The following is a 22,633-nucleotide window of genomic DNA, read 5'->3' as shown; positions in this document are numbered from 1 at the left end:
AGTCTGATAGATGTTCAGCATGTGGCCATTGTGTTTGCAATCATGTGTAAGAGACTCCACTCTTATCTTAAAGCCCCGAACGAATTTAGAAAATGAAGATTTGTGTGTGTGTGTGTGATACAGCGCAGATACCAGCTCTCCACTTCTTGCTTTGGGAAGTGGAGCCCCGCTCCTGTTGCGACATACCCCCGCGGGAGGGGGCTGCTGGGATCGGCCCCACGCTGTCAGAGGGACGGGAGTGCTGGCCCACGCAGATAAGGCGCGCAGGGCGGGTTATCGGCCGGCCGCCGCTGGGGCGCGCGGCTCCCTCCGCCGGTTTCCTCTCCCCTGCCCGTCCGGGGCCTCGGCTTTGAGACCCTGAAGGATTTCAGCTCAGTCACCCCCACACCCGCGTACACAGGGCCCGTCGTTTCTGTCCGATAACCAGACGTCTTACCATTGTTCGGGACTGTAGCGCTAGGTCGGAAGACCATCTGTCGCTGGCACTCTTAATTCACTCTTAACTCTTAACACCTTCCCCGGCGAGATCAGGATGAGCGAGTCTCTGTCGGGCTCAAGACCACACCCAAACCTACCTGTTGCCTCTGCTTTTTAAGTCAGAATTCTGGTGTCTGGTGTTAAATTTCATCCTGTGCTGATTTGTCAAGTTTTCTGTATGGTACTTTGGTAGTTTGAATATAAATAGTGCTCTATAAAGTAAAGTTGTTTAATAAGATCACTTTATTAGCCATATACAACTTCTTGTATTTGGAACTTGTCTTTTCGCATACCCCCACCTGGGGGTCAGGGTGCAGGGTCAGCCATTGTACAGCACTCCTGGAGCAGCTGGGGTGAAGGGCCTTGCTCAGGGGCCCAACGGAGTAGCCTTCCAGCCACAGGCGCAGATCCTGAGCCGGAGAGCCACCGCACTGCGATTGTGCATAATAATAATAATAATAATAATGCTGGCAAGAGGGCCCGGTGAGCCAGCGGCTGTGTCTCGTGTCTGTCAGGCAGCACGCTGGCAGACTGAGCCCCGTCAGAGCTCCGCGTCGCCACTGTCCCGCTTCCTGAGCGGCAGAGCGGCGAATCCCGTTCACCACAACCCCCATCTCTGTCCCCGCGAGAAATGAGCTGTGCAGCTGTGCTGAAAGATAGATCTCCCGAGCTGCATCTGCATGACAAGACCAAATAAGGGCACAGTCGGCGTGAAAGCGTCCCCTCTGTGAGCGACGTGTCCCCCTGCCCTGGTGGCGTCTGAGGGGACTGCGGGGTGATGTCCGGGGATGAGGGGATTTTAAACACGCTTTTTTTACCAAGTATCCTCAGCTTCTATCTGTCAGCGTTATTAGAGAATAAGTCATACGTTTATTCCATGCTGAAAAGAGAAGAAAGAAAACACAACGTTTCGGCCGTGGAGCCTTATTAGAGAATGCATCGCTCCAAATGTAAGAACCAGCAGTAGTTAGGAAGGGTGTTTCGATCACATGCAAACAGCTGAAGATAAGGGCTGCAGGCTGGGAGCTTGTCCTGAGGGCGCCCCCATGTGAGCGATCCTCATGACACCCGTAACCCACTGGGGCTCAGGTAAGAGCACTAATGAACCTCTGGGCCTCATTAAACATAACACTGATTTCCAGTTTCAAGCTGGTTTCCTTGGAAGTCTCTCCTAAGCGGAATAACTGTGAAAGTATTTGTCAGAAAATGTCACAAGAGAGATCTTTTGAGAATGTACAAGAATCGCTATGCACTCTTCTCTGTCTGTGGGGCAGAATGAGGCTCCCTGCTGGTGTCTTGCACTGTCGTGTTAAAATGTGCAGTGTGTAGAAAAGCTCGCTTCACGCCTGTCACCAGTGAACCTGTCATTGCGCTGTGTGTGCAAGCGTGCTTCACGTGCTGGCTGTGTGAGGTGGACTCACCCTCCCTGCCAGTGACATCAGCGGCAGTATATAAGGCATGTCTGGACCGCGAGCTGTGTTTCAGACTCGTCTGCCTTCAGCCTGTGTCTCAGTGTCCTGCCACACTCCTCACAATGCGCGAGATCGTCCACCTGCAGATCGGACAGTGTGGGAATCAGATCGGGTCCAAGGTAAGAGATCTGTGCGTCTGTCTGTCTGCTTCATCCAGGCAGGAAGGTGAAGAGGCAATTTGCTTGCTTGAAAAATGTGAGATATGTTTAAATAAATAGAAATATATACTCCTCCAGGAAAGTGGCTTTTAAAAACACACAATTACACATATTACAGAAATAATTTTGAAAGAGCTCTTGTCTAAGTTTTAACTTATTTTTTACTATGAGTCAAGTCAAATAGTGCTTCAGAGCTACTGTAGGTATGGCATCATCAGCACAGCAACTTAAGCAAGACTCATCCAGAATTACAGCAGGATAAACTCAACCTAAAGCATAACCCTATATTATAAAGAAATAAACCTCAGATACGCGTAATTACATTTGTACTAAAGTTATTTCAAATAATCTGCTTCATGTGGTATTATGGTTATTATTTTATTTTAAATTATATTTGTATATTCATTATAAAAATAAATGACAATCGAAGCATGCCAGGCTCCAGCTTCTGAGAGAATTCATTTTTTAAAACGAACCCTGCTCTTCCATTCAAAATCCTGAAAATGTAGCCTTAGCAGAAACAGCGAAAGAACGAAATGCAATGTAAGCTCTGAGTTGTATGCAAATGGCGTTTGTAACAACAGGACAGAAAGGGGGTATTTTTAAACATATTTGCATTCGAGCTAAGTAAGGGCATGCAAACTGTCTCTTTAAAGTTTGGGTGACGCTGGGTGTATCTTACCCAGCCCCCACCCCAGAGTCCGGAGATAAGGGGGAGAAGTGTGACTCAGATAGTTACTGCTGTGAGGGCGAGGGAGGGAAAAGGGAGGCATCGCAGTCCGTCAGGAGGGGGTAACAGTGAGAGAGTCAAGGAGCTTTAGAAAGTGCACAGAGAGAAAGCTTGATTAGAGCTGGTACACTGGCTGACTCCGAGCCCGACCTCTAGAGCTGCATCACCCCCAGTGCATGGAGCAGTGTGAAAGAGATAGTGGGCCTCAGGCAGTCTGTCACATACACAGTGCATGCAATGCATCTTTTATGCACTCCCCTCTGCTTTTTGAGCTAGGTGAGGCTTTTCTGTGACTAAATACGTTGTGGCACATTGGGTTGGTGTTGTAAGTGCTTGACCAGTGTGTGTCTCTGTGTGCGCTCACAGTTCTGGGAGGTGATCAGCGATGAGCATGGGATCACTGCCACGGGCACCTACCAAGGGGACAGTGACCTGCAGCTGGAAAGACTCAATGTCTACTTCAATGAGGCACATGGTACAAGCACCCCCCCTTTTCAGCCCCTGAAACACTGGGTCCCAGTCAGGATCCTGCTATATCATTGGAGTAGCTGAAATCACAGCAATCTGAAAGTAGGAGGTAGCTTAACTACCTTGCTTAATCAAATCTTGCTTATGTGGCTAATCGGTCCAAAATTCTCATCACTTCTTAAAGAATCACAGAGTTACACCTGTGAGTGTTTGGTCTATAAATTTTTTGTACATTCTCACAACTCCTTGTGAAAGAATGACTTCCTATTTTGAAGCCTAAATGCATCGCATCTTTATTTCCATCTGTGATCCTAAGTCTTTCAGACACTAAAGATCATGTCATGTCAGTTGTTTAATTTGCAGTCATCTTGATTTCTTTTATTGGAGAAGAAGTCAAACAATGAAAGTACTTTTGCTTCTGTGTAGCCATTGGAAGACAGTGCATTCACACACCTCACCCGCAAGACAGGACAGACAAGATATATCTTGCATTCTTTCCCTGTTTTTACATTTTAGTAGCTTGAAATGAAATGCCTGCTACTGGATTTTCATTCTCCATTTTTCATAAAAGCATTTCCCAAAGCTTCCCATAGTGCTTCATATGCTGATGATAACAATGCTGGGTGAGGAAGAGTGACTCCGTCCTTGTGTTGGGAGTTCCAGACTGATAGACTAGGCAACGATACTGTAATCAAAAACCACAGAGAGCTAGATGAAGACTCAGACCCACTCCGTGTCTGAAGTAAGTGTTTCCCGTCTTGCAACTTCAGGCGGCAAGTATGTCCCTAGAGCCCTGCTGGTGGACCTCGAACCCGGGACCATGGACAGTGTGAGGAGCAGCCGGATAGGACAGCTCTTCAGACCAGACAACTTCATCCATGGTGAGCCAGTGTGACTCCACTCATGCAGGCAGGCCGTACAGAGCTATCATTGCAGGCTCCCTGCTGACTGCTGTATCCAGCAGGTACCAGTGTCATTGCTGTGCTCTTTATCCTCCTTTTCAGAAGCTGTTATTAAGCTTATAAAGCCTTTGGCTTCCGCCAGACCCAGTGCTCTGGTCAGTTTAGATGGTGTCTCTCAATTGCCCCCAGTACATGTGGCTGAGTTAATGGGTTGGTGACCCATCCAGGGTGTGGTCCCCCCTAGCGTCCTGCACCTCCCTGGAGAGGCTCTGTCTCGCCGCGATCTTCTTCCAGGATAAAGCTTCCAGGACTGAACGCGGATGGATTTTACTCATCAAGGAAATCGCCTCCCATTGGGAATGGCCATTCTACTGAGCGAGGATGGCGGTACAAAGCAACAGACGCAGCATGCATCGAGCGGTATGGAGGACTGTCGGTCGGGGAGATTCATTCGGCGGCTCTGTTTTCTTGGTCTGCAGGGAACTCTGGCGCCGGGAACAACTGGGCCAAGGGGCACTACACGGAGGGGGCGGAGCTGGTGGAGAGCGTGATGGACGTGGTGCGGAATGAGTGCGAGAGCTGCGACTGCCTGCAGGGCTTCCAGCTCGTGCACTCGCTGGGCGGCGGCACGGGCTCGGGCATGGGCACGCTGCTCGTCAACAAGATCCGGGAGGAGTACCCCGACCGCATCATGAACAGCTTCAGCGTGATGCCCTCGCCCAAGGTGTCCGACACGGTGGTGGAGCCCTACAACGCCATCCTGTCCATCCACCAGCTGATAGAGAACACGGATGAGACCTTCTGCATCGACAACGAGGCGCTGTACGACATCTGCTTCCGCACGCTCAAGCTCATGACGCCCACCTACGGCGACCTGAACCACCTGGTGTCGCTGACCATGAGCGGCGTCACCACCTCCCTGCGCTTCCCCGGGCAGCTGAACGCCGACCTGCGCAAGCTGGCGGTCAACATGGTGCCCTTCCCCCGCCTGCACTTCTTCATGCCCGGCTTCGCCCCGCTGACGGCCCGGGGCAGCCAGCAGTACCGCGCCCTGACCGTGCCCGAGCTCACCCAGCAGATGTTCGACGCCCGCAACATGATGACGGCCTGCGACCCCCGCCGGGGGCGCTACCTCACGGTGGCGGGCATTTTCCGCGGCCGGATGTCCACCAGGGAGGTGGAAGAGCAGATGCTGGCCATGCAGCAGCAGAACAGCAGCTACTTCGTGGAGTGGATCCCGCACAACGTCAAGGTGGCCGTCTGCGACATCCCGCCCCGTGGCCTCAAGATGGCCTCCACCTTCATCGGCAACAGCACGGCCATCCAGGAGGTGTTCCGCCGCATTTCGGAGCAGTTCTCCCTCATGTTCCGGCGCAAGGCCTTCCTGCACTGGTACACCGGAGAGGGCATGGACGAGATGGAGTTCACCGAGGCCGAGTGCAACACCAACGACCTGGTGTCTGAGTACCAGCAGTACCAGGACGCCACGGCAGACCTCGACTGGGAGGGGGAGGAAGAGGAGGAGGAGGGGGAGGAAGAGGGTGGACAGGGGCTAGCACAGACGGAGGTGGAGGACATATAGGGGACTGAATAAACAAGAGACCGGGACCAACAGGAATATTGCTATATTGTATATTCAGTGGGAGTTTTATCCAATAGGACTTATGTCAGGGATTTGGTGTTGGGGATGGGAATGCAGGATGGAGTCGCAAAGTTTTGAGCCTCTTTAGGTAACACAGGGAGTCACACTGAGGGTGGAGTTGGGAGGGCAGAGGTGATGAATGAGCTGGTGCAGAATGTCAGCCACCACTGTGTCTTCTGTGTTTGTTTTTATTTATTTCCATCTGCTCCCCAATCTCCTGGAACCTAGAATTTAATTAACGCCTTTCTCTGCTTCATCACTGGCATTTAAGAGTTCCTTTGCAGTCAGATGTTAATTGCTCTTCGGTACATCAGCTGAAATGAATGCCAGCAGACACAAGAGCCCTGCTGGCTTGGTGCTGGTACCCCAACGCCACAGTGTTTCGAACTTTAAGCCCAGAAATAAGCAACCCCCACCTGGGGGGGGTCTTCTGCCTGCTCGGCTTGCTCCTTGACTATTTATTACAGCAAGTTTTGCTTTGTGTTTGGCTGTCTGTGTGAATTAGCACTTGGCGAGTCTCTATGTGCTTGTGTCCTTGCCAGTGAGTTTCCAGCCCCCGAGCTCCTCAACCCCTATCCTTTAATTGGTGGCTTCGTTAGTCTTGACTTACTCACTAATTGGTTCAATTAGGTAACAGAGTGCTAGGATGTGCTGCCAATCAGAAAACCCTGTAGCTCTTAGGGACCCTAGTCCACACCAAGTAGGCTGGTGTGGGATAACATGTCATATGTTACATTATGTAATATGTTACGTGGAAATATGCAAAGTTTTCTAGGGAAGTCACCCACCTGCTGTGTGTAGATTGTACTCTGGGAGAGAGGATAACTGATCCAAGCAGGGTAGCACAGCAGCTGCCCTAGACTGACAGAAAGTGCTAGGTTTAAATGTCAGTAGGCAGTACCATTGAAGAGCAATATAATAAGAATAGATACAAAGATACAAGATATTTTCGTATCTAAGCTACATAGATCCAAAAAGCATTTCTTACACTGAATTCTCCTTAATAACTTTGAGCCTGTAGCTATGTTTCAAACAATTGTATATACACCTGTATAATAAACTTACAATGTGTTGTTTAGCACAAAGGAAGTAGTAATTATACATCATTAAAAAGGTGCTCATTCGCTTTTTGATTAAATTTGAAATATTTTTTAGAAACGTACTTTTCCGAGATCACTATTTTTTTAAACAAAAAGAGCAGCTAAAAGATTTTCTTCTTTCTTAGATCTAAGTTGTGATCATTTTTAGTGCCTGAATTTTGCATGCAGAATACTAAACATTTCCATTGACTATATTACGGTTCTGGAGTCTTTTGTCCATTCCTAGCCAACACGGGTGGAATTTTCTGAAGAGGACATTAAATGAACATGCATCTGACATCAGCTGCAGTCTGCCAAACACGAGTCCACGGAAACACCCAAAGTTTCCTCTGGGTTCTGTCTCTTAGACTGTGGCTTTTCCACTGGCCCGAGGGAGAACTTCAGCAAGAAAGAACATCACCACACCCCGCGCGCCTGCATGAAGGGGAAGAGATTGCACAGGACCAGTCCCTGCACACACGCAGATAAGCACACACACGCGCGAGGCTGCCGGTTTCTTCACCCTCGAACAAAAACACTCGACAAAGGCAAACGTCTGAAGGACAAACAGCCCCACCCAGCGTCACAGAAGAGAACGCTTTGATGTAGTCATCTATATTAATTTGCTTCAGCTGTTGTACATAATTCTCACAATTTAAGATGCACAGAGAGAACCTTCTTTTATCACAACAGATCAAAAGTACTTTATATATAGAACTAAACGTACTTTCTGAGCATGCAGCTGAGAGGCTGGGTTAAGGTCTCATTCAAAGGAGCCCCCCTCCTACAACAGTGTCCCCAGTTACCATACTGGAGCACGAGCTTGTGAAGTCTGGTCCAGTGGTCCAGGGAAGAGCACCATCTACTGGTTCTCCTACACCACGTCCTGCAGCATCTGGGTTTCCTCCCATTCCAGCACTGACCAGGCTGAGCCTTGCTGGCCTTCTGTGGAAAACACCACCGCTCGAATCGTAGTTTCATTCCATTTTACAAGACCCCAGAGCTTACAAAGACGCTCGGACTTCAGGCATCAATGCTAATATCAGGTTAATCCCTCTGTTTTTTTCTCAGCCTTCTTCCAGTTGAAGAATTACAATGCTTTGCTTTTATAAACTATTTCATGTTATATCTAGAATGGTATACCTTGTGTTGTTGTTGTTTTAAATATATTTGCAAAACACTGTAAGGCCTCTCAAGCAGATGTGAAAAACAACATACAAGTCTATAAACAGATCAAGTATCTATCCAAAAAGCCCATGAGAAAGCCTTGTGTGAACCCCTTGAGCCAAAGGAGGCCAACAGCGCCCTCCGGTGTCCACAAGTAGTAAAGGCAATGAAAAGAGGAAGAAAGGGCAGGAGGTAACTGATTGGGTGTTTTTTTATTTCATCGACCAGATGGACAGAGGAAGAAACTTATGACATCACTGTTGGTCTAGAGTTATCTTACATACAATGTAAATCTTCAAAACAAATTATCTTCCAAAAACAAAAGACAGGACTGGAGCAAAGTCTTCATTCCAGGCTTCTTAATACAGGTTCTTCATCCGGGTCCTGCAAGAAAGGAAAATCACACTCATCTTTTTATACAGAGCTACCATTGCCCTTGGTTTCAGGCCTGTGGGGTGAGAGCAAGCAAGATTCTCTGCAAAGAGAGGGCAGTGCACAGCCAGTGCCTTCAGAATCCTCCTCCACTGCAGTAAAAGCTACTCTGATGCGACAAACTTGTCCTAAAACCACCTGGGGCAAAAAAAAGAGAGAGAAAACAGCAGTGTGGATCAGTGTGCGATTGTGGTCCTGGACCTTTATGGTTCTGGGTTTGAAACCCAAGTGAGATGTTGCTGGAGCAAGTGAAGTGTCTCACCTGCGACTGGAACAGTACGGCCGGGAGCAGATGCATGTCGCTTTGGATAAAAGCTTCAGTCAAATTCGAATGAATTTCAGTGGTTCAAAGAAACGTTCACCAGTCTCCTCTAACCACAATCTTGAACTATTAGGTGCCCAGTGCAGGATCAGTAACGGGCCATGATTAAGCGCAGAACAGTGTGGAAATGGACTCTAGATCGCTGGACAATATTTGGCATCACCACCCCCACCCACCCCCAAAAATTAATGAACACAAGAAAAAGCTTGTAACCTTCCGACCCGCCTTCCTCAGCCGAACAGTGGGGGCTCAGAGCTGGAGCACGCGAGCACAGCTCACTCTGGAAGGGCTAACCTGCTCTGTCTCTGCTTTCTGCAGTTGGACTGTGCACCAGAAGGTCAATTCGATTCAATTTACTTTTTTTTATATGGCACCTTTCACGACAAGGTTGCCCCAAGGCGCTTAATAAAGCAAGTGACCATACGTGTTGCGAACACAGAACAGAAAAGACCAGAAGACAACGGAGGAGAGGAACCAAAAACTCCTCAGTAAGGAGGGAAAAAAGCCTTTAGGGCTCCAAGGTCAACTGGCTGCCCAACCCATGTGGGCATGCTAACATTATATAATTTAAAAAAAAGGAAATAATTGATTGAGGCCGGGCTCATAGCGTGACCCCTTTCAGGAGCAGCCAGAGGATTGCAGACGACAGCCCCGCAGCGCACTCACACGACGACGCCTGCTTGAGCCGGGTGATCTTCACGTTGGACTCGGCCACCTTCTCCGCCTCCAGCCGGAGCTGCGGCTTGAGAGCCGCTCGCACCGCCCGGGCGCAGATCGCCGAGAAGCGGATGTAGCTGCAGACGATATCAAAAAAAAAGAAGGGACATCAATTCACGTATCCAACCAGCAACCGGCAACCGGGCTATTAGCAGAATAACATTAAATGCCGAGGACAGCATAAGGACCTAAGCAGGGGACATAGTGTTCAACTACAATATAACCTGATTTTGACTACCAGCAAAATGCATCAATTTGGGCTCAATCTTCATTGCAATAAAGTCAATCCTATCAGAAGTCATTTAATGCATCTTTCTCTTGACAGCGGACTTCCCCTGTGAACGGTTTCTATTTTAAATAAAAACAGAATGGAAACTTTTGCTATGCAACAACTACATATACACACTTCCAGTCGAAAATCAAGCCTAATGTAAGGCGGTGAGACGGTTAAAACCACGCAAGTCATGCGGCAGTGATGTTACAGACTCTCACTCGCTCGGCAGTCCAAGCAGGCCGGGACACTCGGGAAAGTTATTAAAAAATATTCTTGAGAGGAAACCACACCAGTGTCGCTTTTTTCCCTCCCCAGTGTGCAAGACGAGTTTCCACCGTCAGACCGTCACAATCCAACATAAATTGGCTATGTGTCTTTAGTCCGGGATCCATCATGCAGACTGTCATTTGAGAACCTAAACCGATGGGCTACACTGATGGCTTCTATAGCTCTTCAAGCAAGCCGAGCGCGAAATACCATGCAAACATAACCCGACGCCCCGACTGGAGCAAGAATAAACTTCAACACGAGCAGGACAAGCTGAAGAACGACCGCCGTACCTGAGGCCCGCTTGTCTCCAATACGCCACCATTGTCAAGCACCTCGATCTCCGTCTCCCGAGCTCAAGGGCAGCAGCCGGGCGGATATCCGGTCGGCTTTAGCTGACGTCACTCAGCGCGCAGGCCCTGACCGTAATACACGGCAACCTGCGCACATCAAATTGCCAAACGACTTTTCATGGCGACACCTACGGCAAAATTGGGAGCACATTACCCTAAATTTTCTCTATATTTAAGCCGCAGCAGGATGATTTGTGTGTGTTTTGTAGGGCTGAAGGGGAATCTTTGGTGCATTTATTTGTTAGGTGTGTGTTTGTGAAGTTGTTTTGGACGGACTTGCAGAGTTTTGTTTGCAGGCAGTTAAATAATAATAATAATAATAATAATAATAATAATAATAATAATAATAATAATTGCTTACACTCCACTCAAAGCGCTTTACAGGTAATGGGGACTCCCCTCCACCACCACCAGTGTGCTTTTAAAGGTGCTTTTTAGACTTAAGGGTTTTTATATTTTATTGTACTGTTTAATATAAAATTTGGGAAAAGAGAATAAATGCACTAGTCATTTTGGGTAAATTTCACATTCATAAATCAGAATGTTCTAATAATACTACCCTTTTTAGAACTTTTGAGGTGGAGTTTAAACTAAATTCGATAAAAAATTTTGAAAAATGCTGAAGGAAAACATTTGATATATGTAAAAAAATACAATTTGATCACATAATATACTTCATTATCTCCGGCAGTTAATTGTTTTTTTGCTCTTGTACCTGTTTCTGATCCTGGGGTTGGATTTTTATTTGTAAATCCTTTATACGTTTAATATATATTTTTTTAAAAAAATACTCATTAGGTTATGTAAAGAAACAATTAGTTTTGAACAACACGCGATCCGATACCTGCGCTACCATCGACGGGGGAAAGAAAGAAGTGAAGATTTTCTTAAACCTGCATTATTGACCACACTTTGATGGGGTGCTTTGTCGAATAGCAGCAGGTACGAAGAACTCTGCAGACGACATGTACACATACAGCTGGAACCACAGCAACATACACACCCAGAGGGCACTATAGTTACACCGCTGGTGCCTGGCAGAGGACGGTTAGTGCATTCCTAGCCCACAGAACTGAATCCATCTAAACAGGCGTGAGCTGAAAGCTTAAGAAAGGGGCCCATGGACTTCAGGGCGCAAAATGAAATCTTTTCTGGCACTTAGGCGCCCGAAAACGCTGTGGACGACAAAGGTACAACCAGCGTTGGAAACTATTTTTGTTTTTCGTAACGTGGATGTGACAGATGAAGAAAAAGACCGTAAGGAACGCAGCCCACTGCCAGAACACGCTCACACCAGCGACCCCGTGAGCGCTCTGACGTCACAGCCCGGCGGGCGGGGGGTCTGTCAAGGCAATATCCGGTGTCCCCGGAAGTGCGCTCGCCGGTCATGTGACTGACTAGATCTTTCCGTCTGAGCGCTGCCGGCCTGGCGGTCACATTGACAGCGCACACTGCTGGCGGCGGCGGCGGTGGCGGCTGAGGAGACGTCCCGGAGTCTGTTACACACGCTGTCGCTCGGCCCGAGGATGAAGATCTGGACGTCGGAGCACGTCTTCAAGTGAGTTTGTCCGCGCTGGGAAGGCTCCCCGAGAGGCCTCCCCGCAGGAAAGTGTCGCTTGGGGCGGGAGGGAAAGTGCGCCGGGTCCTCTCGCCTGGGCCGGGGCGGCGCGGACCGCAGTGGGCGACTAGTTCAACTTTTCCTCCTCTTCATCCCTAGAGGTGTGTGCCCGCTTTAGCCACAGCTGCAAAAGTCCGCTCCCTACTGTCTCAGGGCGTCGTTTTCCCTCACTCGCCGGCTTAATAACCGGCCATTTCAGCGCCTGAGTGCACACCGGTGGTTATGTATGCGCTTTGCGTAACGCAGCGTGTTGCTGGGTCTCTGGCTCGGCTCAGTTTAAGGAGCCGAGGAGATCGGAAATGTGGGTGCTGTGGGCTTCCCCCCTCTGTATTTACTCTCCCCTGGACCCGTGTAGAAATCCTGAATGACTGCGATTATTTCGTGAAAGGGCCGTGGGTTTTCTGAACCCCGCACTTGCTCAGAGTTAACTTCTGCTCCCGGTGACACGACGTGTTCGTGGTTTCTCCGTCCCCCCGACTTTCAGAGTCATCATAAAACCGGGGGGCCTCGCCCGCCGTGAATTGGAACATGGGTCTTGAATCTCCGTTTAGCTGAAACTTTTCAAGCTCACCACGTTTCCGTTCCGATCATCGCCTAGAGGAAAAATGTTCACCTTTAAGTTGTCTGCGGGCATAACGAGAGTTCCCATGCCGACGCGTGTTGACTCTTTAAACATCCAGTACTCCGATGGTGAACTTGCTCAGATGAGCATCCCAGCGATGCCTGGCGTGTCGGGGCGGTGTAGCGCTCAGGTGTGGCAGGAATGCCAGGCATTTCTGTAACTGCGGCTCTGTGTGTTGGGGAGTCGGGCTGTTGCCGGAGTAGCCGGCTGCTCTGTTTGGGGAGGTGCACCACCCCAGGGCTGTGGGTGCACGCCCGCAATCTGCGCCTCCAAAACTCCCGTGTGGTGATCGCTAGGACACCTCCGCAGGACCGGCGTTTGACTCGCTGGGCCGAACTGGACCTGACTGGAGCCGGCCTATGCGTGAGAGATTGGACCTGTCCCGGTCTGCAGATTGCACTCCCTGAGTACTCCCTGCGTCTCCCCCTACGGGGAACAGTGTGTGAGAATCGGGGTGCACTGACCCCTGGGGGTGCCGCAGGATTGGGGTTCTCCTGTGGTTCCACCTCCCTCCCCTGCCGAGTCGGCTGACACTGCTGCCCTCCTCCTGACCCACAGCGCAGAGCCGCACGGTTACAAAACTCTCCCACTGGAACATTTGTGCTCCTGATAAGCTGTGCTTATGCGTGTTGAAACAGAGGGCCTCCTTTCTGCCACATCCTTCCAGTTTTATCTGGGCGACTGATGCAAGTTTGCTCAGGTCCCCCGCGGTCTTACCCCCCCCAGGCTGTCACTCCGGACTTGACGAGGTGGCTGAAGGGGGCGGGGGGGAGTGATGTCAGTAAACGGGGTTGAAATGCAGAAGAGGAGAAAGGAGGCTGCAGGGTTTGGACCAGCAGGGCTTGTTCCACCCTGCCCCGCGCGCAGGGACCTCTGACTTCTGACCTCTGTCCGCGTCTGAAAGGAGCCGGGCCAGCGTCCAGCCACCCAAGGGACCGTGGCTCCTTGAACTGTTCTGAATTTTTTTTTCTCCCATTAATGCAGCAAGGTATGAGAGCAGGGGGGTTTATTGTAGTTAAAACCAAGCAGCATGAAAATGCCCCCCCCCCCCCCCCCCCCCCGGTCTGCCTCGCTGCGAGGCTGGGCGGAGACCGAGTGCAGTCCAGGGCTGTAGGTCACGCAGGTTCTTACTGGAGGACGTGTGGCCTCGCTGGCAGCTCACAGGTGCCGTACCTGTGACGGATTAATACCCGTCATGTTACAGACCTGTTCTAAAAGCCCCTGGTGTGTGACGTCCCAAGTGTACATTTTCTGGGGGGTTTTCCATTCCAAAAAAATAAATTAAAAGATGGCTAATAAATGTCGTGATTCGCAGCACAAATGCTTGGGAAGGGCTTGGGAAGGGCAGCCTGTGGCAGGGCCGTGTTGGAGTGTTGGGGACGGCCGAGCAGAGCTTGACAGCGAAGAGGGAGGCGGAGAGTGAGTCTGCGTGACTCCCCTGCAGGAGCAGAGCCGCCGTGACCTTTCCCCCGCTTCCCTCGGCCTCCGATTGCGTCATCGCCACGCCCCCCCCCCCCCCATCTCCACAGCAACCGGAGCTCCATGTGTACACACTTCAGCCCCCGGTGCTTCACTGAAACAAAGGCACAATCACGAATTCAGAGAATTCAGGTCCTGCGCCGCCGGTTCTCAGCGGTGTATCTTTTTTTCCATGTGTCTGAGAAGAGGTCGTACCAGCTTGTGACAGTTCTGATGTGCCGAGTACATTCTGTACCAGCAGGGAAAGGGCTGGCAGATCAGATGTCGTAAAAGGACTGATTGTTGAAGTCCTCTGTGTTGACCATTCTGGGACAAACAACAGAGGGGAAGGAGTGATTGAGCTGCTCTAAATATTTAACCTTTTACTGCTTATAGCAAGTGCAGGTGGACAGAGCACTTCAGCTTATCCTTATGTCATGTGAGATGTGTCTCCTGGGAAGTTTCTAATCCCACTCACTTTAGAATCTGTGCACGTTCCTGAAGGCCTGGGCCTCTTGGCCTTTTCCCAGGTATTGAGACAATCGGCTGTGATGTCAGAATACCAAGGGTGAACCCGTCTTTCATGACCGGATCTTGTACGGTCAAGCCCGTGCTGTTTCAGAGCAGTGTGTCCTTGGCGACCTCACTGAGTCTTTCACATATCTGTCCTTGCGCCGGAAACGCTGGCTGTGGGCGAGTGATGGAGCAAGTTCCTCTCGGCGTGCCGCCGACCCAGCCCCTGTCTCACCCTGCCGTGTCCTCTGCAGCCACCCGTGGGAGACGGTGACCAAGGCGGCCATGCAGAAGTACCCCAACCCCATGAACCCCAGCGTGGTCGGCGTGGACGTGCTGGACAGGCACGTGGACCCCCATGGCCGGCTGCACAGCAGCAGGCTGCTCAGCACCGAGTGGGGGCTGCCCTCCATCGTCAAGTCTGTGAGTGTCACCGGGGCGACGGGTTATCGGTGCATGGGGTAGGTGGGTGGGGGGGCATCTCTACAGGGGACCCAGGGGGCTTCCATTGGAGAGAGCACAGCCTGGTTCCAGGCTACACCGACATGACCAGGACCACTCCGTCCTTTAGGTCTCTATTTTGGGGAAAGAGTGGAGTTTATCCCTCTGTTTGGAGCAGCCCCTAGTCTTGTGCAATCAGGACAGTGTGTCCCATGTGCCTTTCACGTTACCCTTTCAGCCTGTGCCAGGGTTATATTCAGCGCTGGGGACAGTCGAGTCGCACTTTGATCTATTTGTGGAGCTCCCGGGACAGGCGGGTATGGTGTGTATCGTGGCGGGGGCTGGGACAGAGCAGGGCCGCTCCCCCGACAGTGCTGGCTCAGGACTTTGGCAGGTGCCGTGGGTCGGAGAGACTGCGCTCGCAGCCTGACGTCACAGCCAGGCACATGAGCGCTGGGCGGGCGGCCCATCTTGAGCCTCGGCCAGGGAGTGACATCAGCCTGATGCTGTGTGCCGGAGGGCCGCCCACTCGGGCTGTCCAGGACCAGCCAGTACAAGTTCCTGCGGTAGCTGTGCCTAAGTGGTGGGATTCCACAGCAGTGAAATACCCCACAGACCCAGAGGAGGGACGGGTGGTCAGGTGACCAAGCTGGATTCAAGATTGTTAAGGTGCGCTCTGCAAGGCGGCGGTATTATGAAAGTGTTTTATAGCTGCGGTATGGGATAACATTCAGTGGCTCAAGAGTGTAATGAGACTCCAGAACGCACTGGACCTGAATTAACAAATAAACCTTTAAGTGAAATGACAAAATGTAATGCTTATTCAGCCTTCTTAAAACTGATTATTATGGTTACTGTATTCCTAGTTTTGAGTCTTCCTTAACATAGTTTTAAGTAACACACAGCATGTTGTATGCAAGAGGTGCAGTCTTAAAATTGTGCCCGTGGGGTGACCAGTCTGCCAGCCTGTATTCCTGACTGCCAGCTACAGTGTCCAACCTCCCTCTCGTGCTGAGGATCATGGGAACATTAAGCACAACTGTAGCGTCGCTTGTTTATAAATAGCTCTTCCTTGACCTGCCAGCTCAGTTGTCGCCCTCTGTGTGATAACTGCACAGGTCTCGTGTGCTTAAGGACATGCAGGAGCTCAAGGGTATCGATCTGAGAGAATGATGTATGGGCAGTGTTTTGTTTGGCAAAGGCAACCTGCTGCAGGCTGTGTTTAAATAAAGAGGGTCTGTAGTGCAGGTACTGGTGACTCTAAAGGCAGTGAATGTGTGGCAGTGCATATCAACAGCAAAACTTGGGGGGGCATTTTTTCTGGTGGAAGAGATTGGACTTGAAATGTTTCTGTGAAAGGGAGGGGAGGGGGCTCAGCTATTTGATGTTTGCTTGGCTAACAGGCAACTGGTGCAAAGCTGCCGTCTCTGGGGTTGTGACTGAATGTCTCGTAGCCAAAGTCCACCCTCACTGAAGGAGGGCCTTTAGCAGGAAGAACTGAAGTCTCCCGGTTGCAGACGCTCCCCAATTGTCACAGTCTCAGAAGGCTGAAGCTGGAAGAGGCCCCACTGCTGCCCAAGCAAGAATTCCGCCTTGGGAGTCTGATGTGTGTACCAGGAGTGTGAAGAATTCAGTCAGCAGCACTGCCTTCCATTTATTTTACACTATGCTACTAGCAGCCAAAATCTCTGCTTGCTGCAGACTGTAACCTCCCTGTCCTTCTCTCTGTCCTTCCCCCCAGCTCATCGGTGCCACTCGTACGTGCACGTATATCCAGGAGCACTCTGTGGTGGACCCAGGGGAGCAGACTTTTGAGCTCAAATCAACCAATGTGAGTTTTGCTTTCTCCACAGATGTTACTGTGTCTGGCCTGTGTGAAGAGGAAATTTGCGTCCTACCCTGTGGTTTATTGCAGGGTTCTATAGCAATAAGAAGAATTGTAAATGGACACACATCCTGTAAATATTGAGATGCGCGCAGTGCACGCTGCTGCAGACCTCACAGAGCCTTTCTCGATTTTTTTCTCTTCTCCAGATCACACTGACCAATATGGTCTCCGTGGACGAGAGGCTCATTTACAGGCCCCATCCCCAGGATCCTGAGAAGTAAGGAATTTTAGACTGGGATTATCTTTCGTGCTGTGTGCTGGCTTGTCGGGTGTGGAGCTTGTTCTCCCTGCTCCCTTGGGCTGAGATCTGGCAGGGGGAGAAGGCGATGTCAAACCTTACTTTCGTGTGCACATACAGTGCCTGTTGCCTTCCCCTCGTGAGTGTACCTGTGTGTGTGTTCTCGCCGCGTGTTCCTTTCCTGCAGAGTAGCATTGCATGTGCCTGAGCTGCTCTGTGTACAGCATGCTAGTGGGCAGCTGCGCCGAGGCTACCTTGACCGCTGTGCCGTTGTTCCGCAGGACGATGCTGACGCAGGAGGCCCTGATTACGGTGAAGGGCGTCAGTCTTAGCAGCTACCTGGAGGGGGTCATGGCCAACACCATCTCCTCCAACGCAAACAAGGTGGGTCCCCTCCTGGCACGCGAGACCGGAAAAGCCGGAACCCGAAACGCGGAATATGCAGTTAATGCGTGTGAAAGCACAGATTCCCAAAACGGGAATTGCTGGTATGAATTTAGGTAAATCGTTATCATTTTTGTCACTCTTTTGAGTTTTATGTAACCTGCCGCGCCTCGGGAAGGTAGTTTTCTTCGAGCGGTGCTCTAACGAGTTGGGCGGAGTAGGTACCGAGCTAGTTTAAAATGTACCTTCTTTTTAAAAACGCGAACTCCTTCGTGTCAGACCTGACCTGCAAGGCGTTTGCTCCCGCGTGTTGGTGGACGAGGGTGCGAGACCCTTTAGATCTTCAGTGTTGTGCGTCCCTGTCTTGTTACATAAGACATTGGTTGATTTGGACGAGAGGCTCATTTACAGGCCCCATCCCCAGGATCCTGAGAAGTAAGGAATTTTAGACTGGGATTATCTTTCGTGCTGTGTGCTGACTTGTCGGGTGTGGAGCTTGTTCTCCCTGCTCCCTTGGGCTGAGATCTGGCAGGGGGAGAAGGCGATGTCAAACCTTACTTTCGTGTGCACATACAGTGCCCGCTGCCTTCCCCTCGTGAGTGTACCTGTGTGTGTGTTCTCGCCGCGTGTTCCTTTCCTGCAGAGTAGCATTGCATGTGCCTGTCCGCCTGTCCCCTCCGCTGAGGCGCGCTTGTCTGTGCTCCTGCAGGGCCGCGAGGCGATGGAGTGGGTCATCAGGCGGCTGAACTCCGAGATCGAGGAGCTGGCGGCGACCGCCCGCAACACCATCCGGACGCCCATGGCTGCTGCCGCCGTTACTGAGAAATGACCCCTGAGCCCGGGCCCTTACCAAGGGGCGCATCCTCCTCTCGCCAGCACGGCCTCCCTCTGTGTCGCCGCAGACTAATTTATTGTGTGTTCACGCCGACGGGGATCTCCGATCGCCTCTCTGTCCCTCCTGCGCTCGAGGGCACTCTTGATCCAGTGTGATCCAGCCAGGTGTGACACAAAGGGAGGCTGTGGAAACGTATTTATTGCTTGGGCGGGCAGCCTAAGACTCTGGATTTGGTGCCGGTCCTGCGAAATCTGGCTCGTTCGTTATTCTTTTTTGTTCCTTTAGGTCAAAACTCTATAAAGGTTTGTGGGGAACCTGGGCTCCCAGCGGGGGGGGGCACAGGTACTTTCCTGACGGCGCCGGTTCAGACTGAGCTGGGCTGTGACCATCCTGCCACCCCCCAGCAAGAAGGTTTTGTGAACTGGACCTCCTGCAGCTTGTCCGTGGTGCTGTCCGGGTCCAGAAAGAGAGGGATTTGGACTGCTGGGACCCGGCGGTTCTGGGTCAGAGGCAGTGGCGAATGCCGTCTCAGCCCTGGGCTAGAGGGGTGGGGAGGAGAGAAGGGATTGGGAATGCAAACAAAAACTACAGACCAGGTCTGCTGTCAAGGGTGAAGGATATTTATTTATTTTATTTGTAGAGGTAGCGATTTAGCACTTGTAAAGATTCTATTTATTTGAGCCACGTTCTCGCAGCTGACTGCTCCTCATCCAGAGTCCTCCTCTGAGGGCCTGAAACGGGCCCTAGCACGCCGGTTCAATCCGGCAAATATCTCAATACTTGAATGTCAAGTACTGTACGTTTCTCTTTTGGAGTATTAACTGTTGTACCAGTGGAGGAGACCACGGGAACAGAGAGCGGACCAGGGCCGGAGGGCGCGCAGTGGTGCTGTGCACGGCTGGCGTCTCTGAGCTCAGCTTGCGCTGCCCGGGGTCGGGGGTCAGGGGTCGGAGGTCGGGGTGGGGGATCCTTCTTCAAAAGGTTTACTTGCTGAAGCGCTCCAGGAAAGAGGGGGCGCCGCCCTGGATAAATGCTGGCTTTGGCAGTGCCACAAAAGCGTGCGTAGGTCAGAAAAAGGAAAGGGGCGTCTTTGTCTTACACGCACAAGAAAGAAAACCCACGAGTGGAGAGAGGGTACTGAGAAACCAGAGATGGGGGAGGGTGGGACTTTTTGCTTGCTGTACAGTAGGAGTTTAAAGGAATTGTGTATCTTTCGAATGTTCATAACTTTTCTTGTTACCCTGTCATGTAACAAAAAAAGTCCTAGTGTGTTTGGACATTTTTGGAATGTATTTGACCGAACTTAGTGACAAGAATTCAGTGATTGCAGAACTGAAGTCATTTCCGCACTGTGAGCCCTTTTGATTTCTCCGCGTTGACCTGCCATGACCCTGAGGGCATTATATTACATTTGGTCTACATCTGTCTGTAGGAAACACACTACCCACCTCACTTCTTCATGGTGTACATGCTGCCTAGGCTGTGCTTTGCCACTAGACTCGCATTGCCCCTTGTCTAAAAGCTGAGCTCAACAATGTCTGATCCTCTAGGAAGATGCGCTGCTGAGCCACAGTGGCATCAGAGATCTAAACATAACTGGAAAGGTTTGATGCTTTTTCAACACAAGCATAACCAGCCTGTGTCACATTGCATGCACCTGACCTTCTGAGAGACCTGCAAGGCTGTCAAGCTGTTGCAGTCCTTCTGTCACCTGCCAGCTACCTGTGGTGTGAGTTTTATTCGGAAGAGCGAGTGACGTCACGCTACAGGAATGCGCAGAGCTGTTGGGAGTAGGGAGCGGTTGTCAGGATGAAGCTGGTGGAGAGGTGGGGAGCCCGAGTCTTTAGAGTGATGCCATCTCCTGGTTTCTCCAAGTCCAGGCCCGTCGAGCTCCAGCCCTCGCCGTCCACCTCCGCGGGGCGTTTTTACAACAGCCAGCTCTGCGGTCACCTTATCCAGACTGCAGGCAGGGGCCGCCTGCGGACAGGTGCTGTGGCAGCGTGGAGACCGAAGGGTCACGCAGCACGCCAACGTGTGCTCTCCTCCACGACCTGCACAGCGACATGGATGCCGATTCAAGGGAGCATGGATTTTCCCCGTGCCTCACCCAGGGTACCCATGAAACTGCTCGGGGGCTTTTGCAGGCGAAGGTCTTTATTTGGAAAGATCTAGTTCTTTTTGTACAAAATTCCACGATTCCCCCGTGCAGACTCGATAACGGACTCCCACCCGTTTCTTCATCCTGTACGGGGCTGCAAAGAAAAAGTCCCGAAAACGCCCTCTCTGCCGGTCTGGCTTGGTAGAGCGATGCATGTCGGGAAGCTGGTGTAATTAATCCTGTCCTGAGCGCCGAGTTGCTGCGAATCTGTAATGCATGAATGCTGACTAATTTCTACATGCAGGAGTCTTTTACTTTTGTACTAGCGGGTGTGAAGCCCGAGACTAACTTTAACTCTGACTTCAGAGGAGTCCCCCTCCGCCCGCGGGAGTCATTTCCTTGGAAGAGTTTGTGTGAGCCGGAGTGTCGTGACACGGCGGCTGTTCTCGCCTGATCCAGCGCCGGCCTGCCTTGCGAGTTGCCGTTTCGAGAGCTGTTGCTCCGGTGAAGGAGGATGATGGACCTGGAGGCGAGCTCGGGTGCTGTGCTGTGTGGCAGTCATCTAACCTTCGCTATGAGCTCCTGGATGTGTGGCACTACTGAGGGGCCTGGGTTGTGACTTTTTTTATAGGTACACAGCATTTGTGGTGCTTTATAATGTTTTTATACCAATAGACTATGGTTTAAAAGAACTATCAGCTAGAATGTGTGCGGTGGGGGTGAGGGGGTAGGATGCATTTTGTTAAGGCAGGAGAAGGGTGTTTGGTGAGGAGTGAGTGCGGGTCTGTGCTGTGTGTGATGGAACAATACCGATGTCAACAACATGCTTAACGAACTTGTAACAACTATATGCTTAATAAACTTGTAACAATTTAGCCTGGGTGTTTCTTTCTTCACAAGTGGGAGTGGATAGTGGGGAAAGGATAAGGAGCTGCACTGGTCAGTTCTAAGGCCGGTTCTTTAGGGTCACAGGAGTTTGGTTTCTTATTTTTGTTCCCACTCATTATGACACCAATTCCTCCCGGAGGAACTCAAATTGGTGCTGTTGGATCTGGTTGCTGGGACTGGGAGAAATGGGGGTGAGGCCGATGTTCTCTGGAGACGAGACGGCTTTGGTATCCGTCCTGCGTTCCTGCTGCTGTGAGACGTGTGGCTCAGGGATGGAGCCTGGGCTCCCAAATATCTGCCAGAGCTCGTCTGAAGACGCCGAGTGACCCTGCAGGCCGTCTGTGTCTCTGATGAAGACCAGTATAGGAGGTGAAACGGCCAGGTGGTTGGTGCTGCAGACAGAAGTGTGTTCCTGCAGAGGCATATTATCATTGCTCTGGGTCAAGGAAAAACTGTCCCTGCTATAGCACCCCGTCTCTAAGACGGCCTCAGAGCAGCTGCCCTCCTCTTGCAGTGTCTTCCAGCTCACGCAGTCCTCATCTGTAGCCGGGGGGTCAAAAGGCCTGTGGTTTGGGAGTGACACAGGCTGCTTGCAGGTAACATGTGTTTCTCTAGTGTAAGTACACTGGCTACAGAGACTTTCAGTGAAGACTGAGAGGACAAGATGCATGTCTTCACAAAGGCTGAGGTGTTGACAGTGATCAACTGCGTAACGGCGAAGGGGGCTCAATTGGAAGCTGTGTTTAGTACTCCATACAAGGTGCATGTCTTTCCACAAAGGGTTGTAGGAGTCTGGAACAATGCATGTTACAGAAGCAGATGGCAATAGGTTCATAAAGAAGAACCAGCTGAACGAGAGCCTTAGATCGACTTGAAACGGCACGGGTAATGGGGGAGTGGAGGCACGCTGGGAAATTCTGAATTCAGCCATTCTTTAACCTGGTCCTGAAGGACTTCTCCCTACTGAGCCCTTAATCACCAGGAAATTAAAATAATTATTAATTTAAAAGGATTCAATTTTTTTAACTAAGATTTGAGAAATATGATAAAAACTTATTAGCATGGAGGATTCATTTTTATATTACGATAATAGCCGTATTATCACACGGTCTTGAGAAAATGGTTCTCGCCGCACAGCGGCCGTAGACTTGTCCTTTGGCGACAAGCAGGGGGCGCTGTGGGAAATCGCA

At 50.8% G+C, this 22,633-nt stretch overlaps 3 protein-coding genes across 5 annotated transcripts; 2 read left to right on the top strand and 1 right to left on the bottom strand.

The window, feature by feature from the left end:
- Positions 1–1,869: 1,869 nt before the first annotated feature.
- On the top strand, positions 1,870–6,934 carry tubb1 (tubulin, beta 1 class VI). 3 transcript variants are annotated; one of them, XM_006639705.3, is made up of 4 exons: positions 1,948–2,068; positions 3,204–3,312; positions 4,076–4,186; positions 4,687–6,934. In XM_006639705.3, exons 1-4 carry the CDS (start codon positions 2,012–2,014, stop codon positions 5,787–5,789), a joined length of 1,380 nt encoding a protein of 459 aa, XP_006639768.2. In that variant the 5' UTR covers positions 1,948–2,011; the 3' UTR covers positions 5,790–6,934. The 3 variants fall into 3 exon arrangements, with proteins under 3 accessions (XP_069035489.1, XP_015220708.2, XP_006639768.2); XM_015365222.2 differs by lacking the exon at positions 3,204–3,312 and having other exon boundaries at positions 1,890–2,068; XM_069179388.1 differs by lacking the exons at positions 3,204–3,312; positions 4,076–4,186 and having other exon boundaries at positions 1,870–2,068.
- Positions 6,935–8,288: 1,354 nt separating this feature from the next.
- Positions 8,289–10,511, bottom strand: atp5f1e (ATP synthase F1 subunit epsilon). The gene is made up of 3 exons (XM_006639706.3): positions 10,401–10,511; positions 9,516–9,643; positions 8,289–8,479 (listed from the first exon to the last, which is right to left on the bottom strand). Coding segments are annotated over exons 1-3 (162 nt in total). The 5' UTR covers positions 10,433–10,511; the 3' UTR covers positions 8,289–8,477.
- Positions 10,512–11,838: 1,327 nt separating this feature from the next.
- prelid3b (PRELI domain containing 3) lies at positions 11,839–21,430 on the top strand. Its single transcript, XM_006639643.3, has 6 exons — positions 11,839–12,018; positions 14,926–15,094; positions 16,854–16,943; positions 17,147–17,217; positions 17,520–17,622; positions 18,332–21,430. Exons 1-6 carry the CDS (start codon positions 11,987–11,989, stop codon positions 18,449–18,451), a joined length of 585 nt encoding a protein of 194 aa, XP_006639706.2. The 5' UTR covers positions 11,839–11,986; the 3' UTR covers positions 18,452–21,430.
- The last annotated feature ends 1,203 nt before the right edge of the window (positions 21,431–22,633 follow it).

The sequence above is a fragment of the Lepisosteus oculatus genome, chromosome 16 (assembly GCF_040954835.1).
Source record: "Lepisosteus oculatus isolate fLepOcu1 chromosome 16, fLepOcu1.hap2, whole genome shotgun sequence".
Classification (NCBI taxonomy): domain Eukaryota; kingdom Metazoa; phylum Chordata; class Actinopteri; order Semionotiformes; family Lepisosteidae; genus Lepisosteus; species Lepisosteus oculatus.
This window is presented reverse-complemented; position numbering and strand designations above follow the sequence as displayed.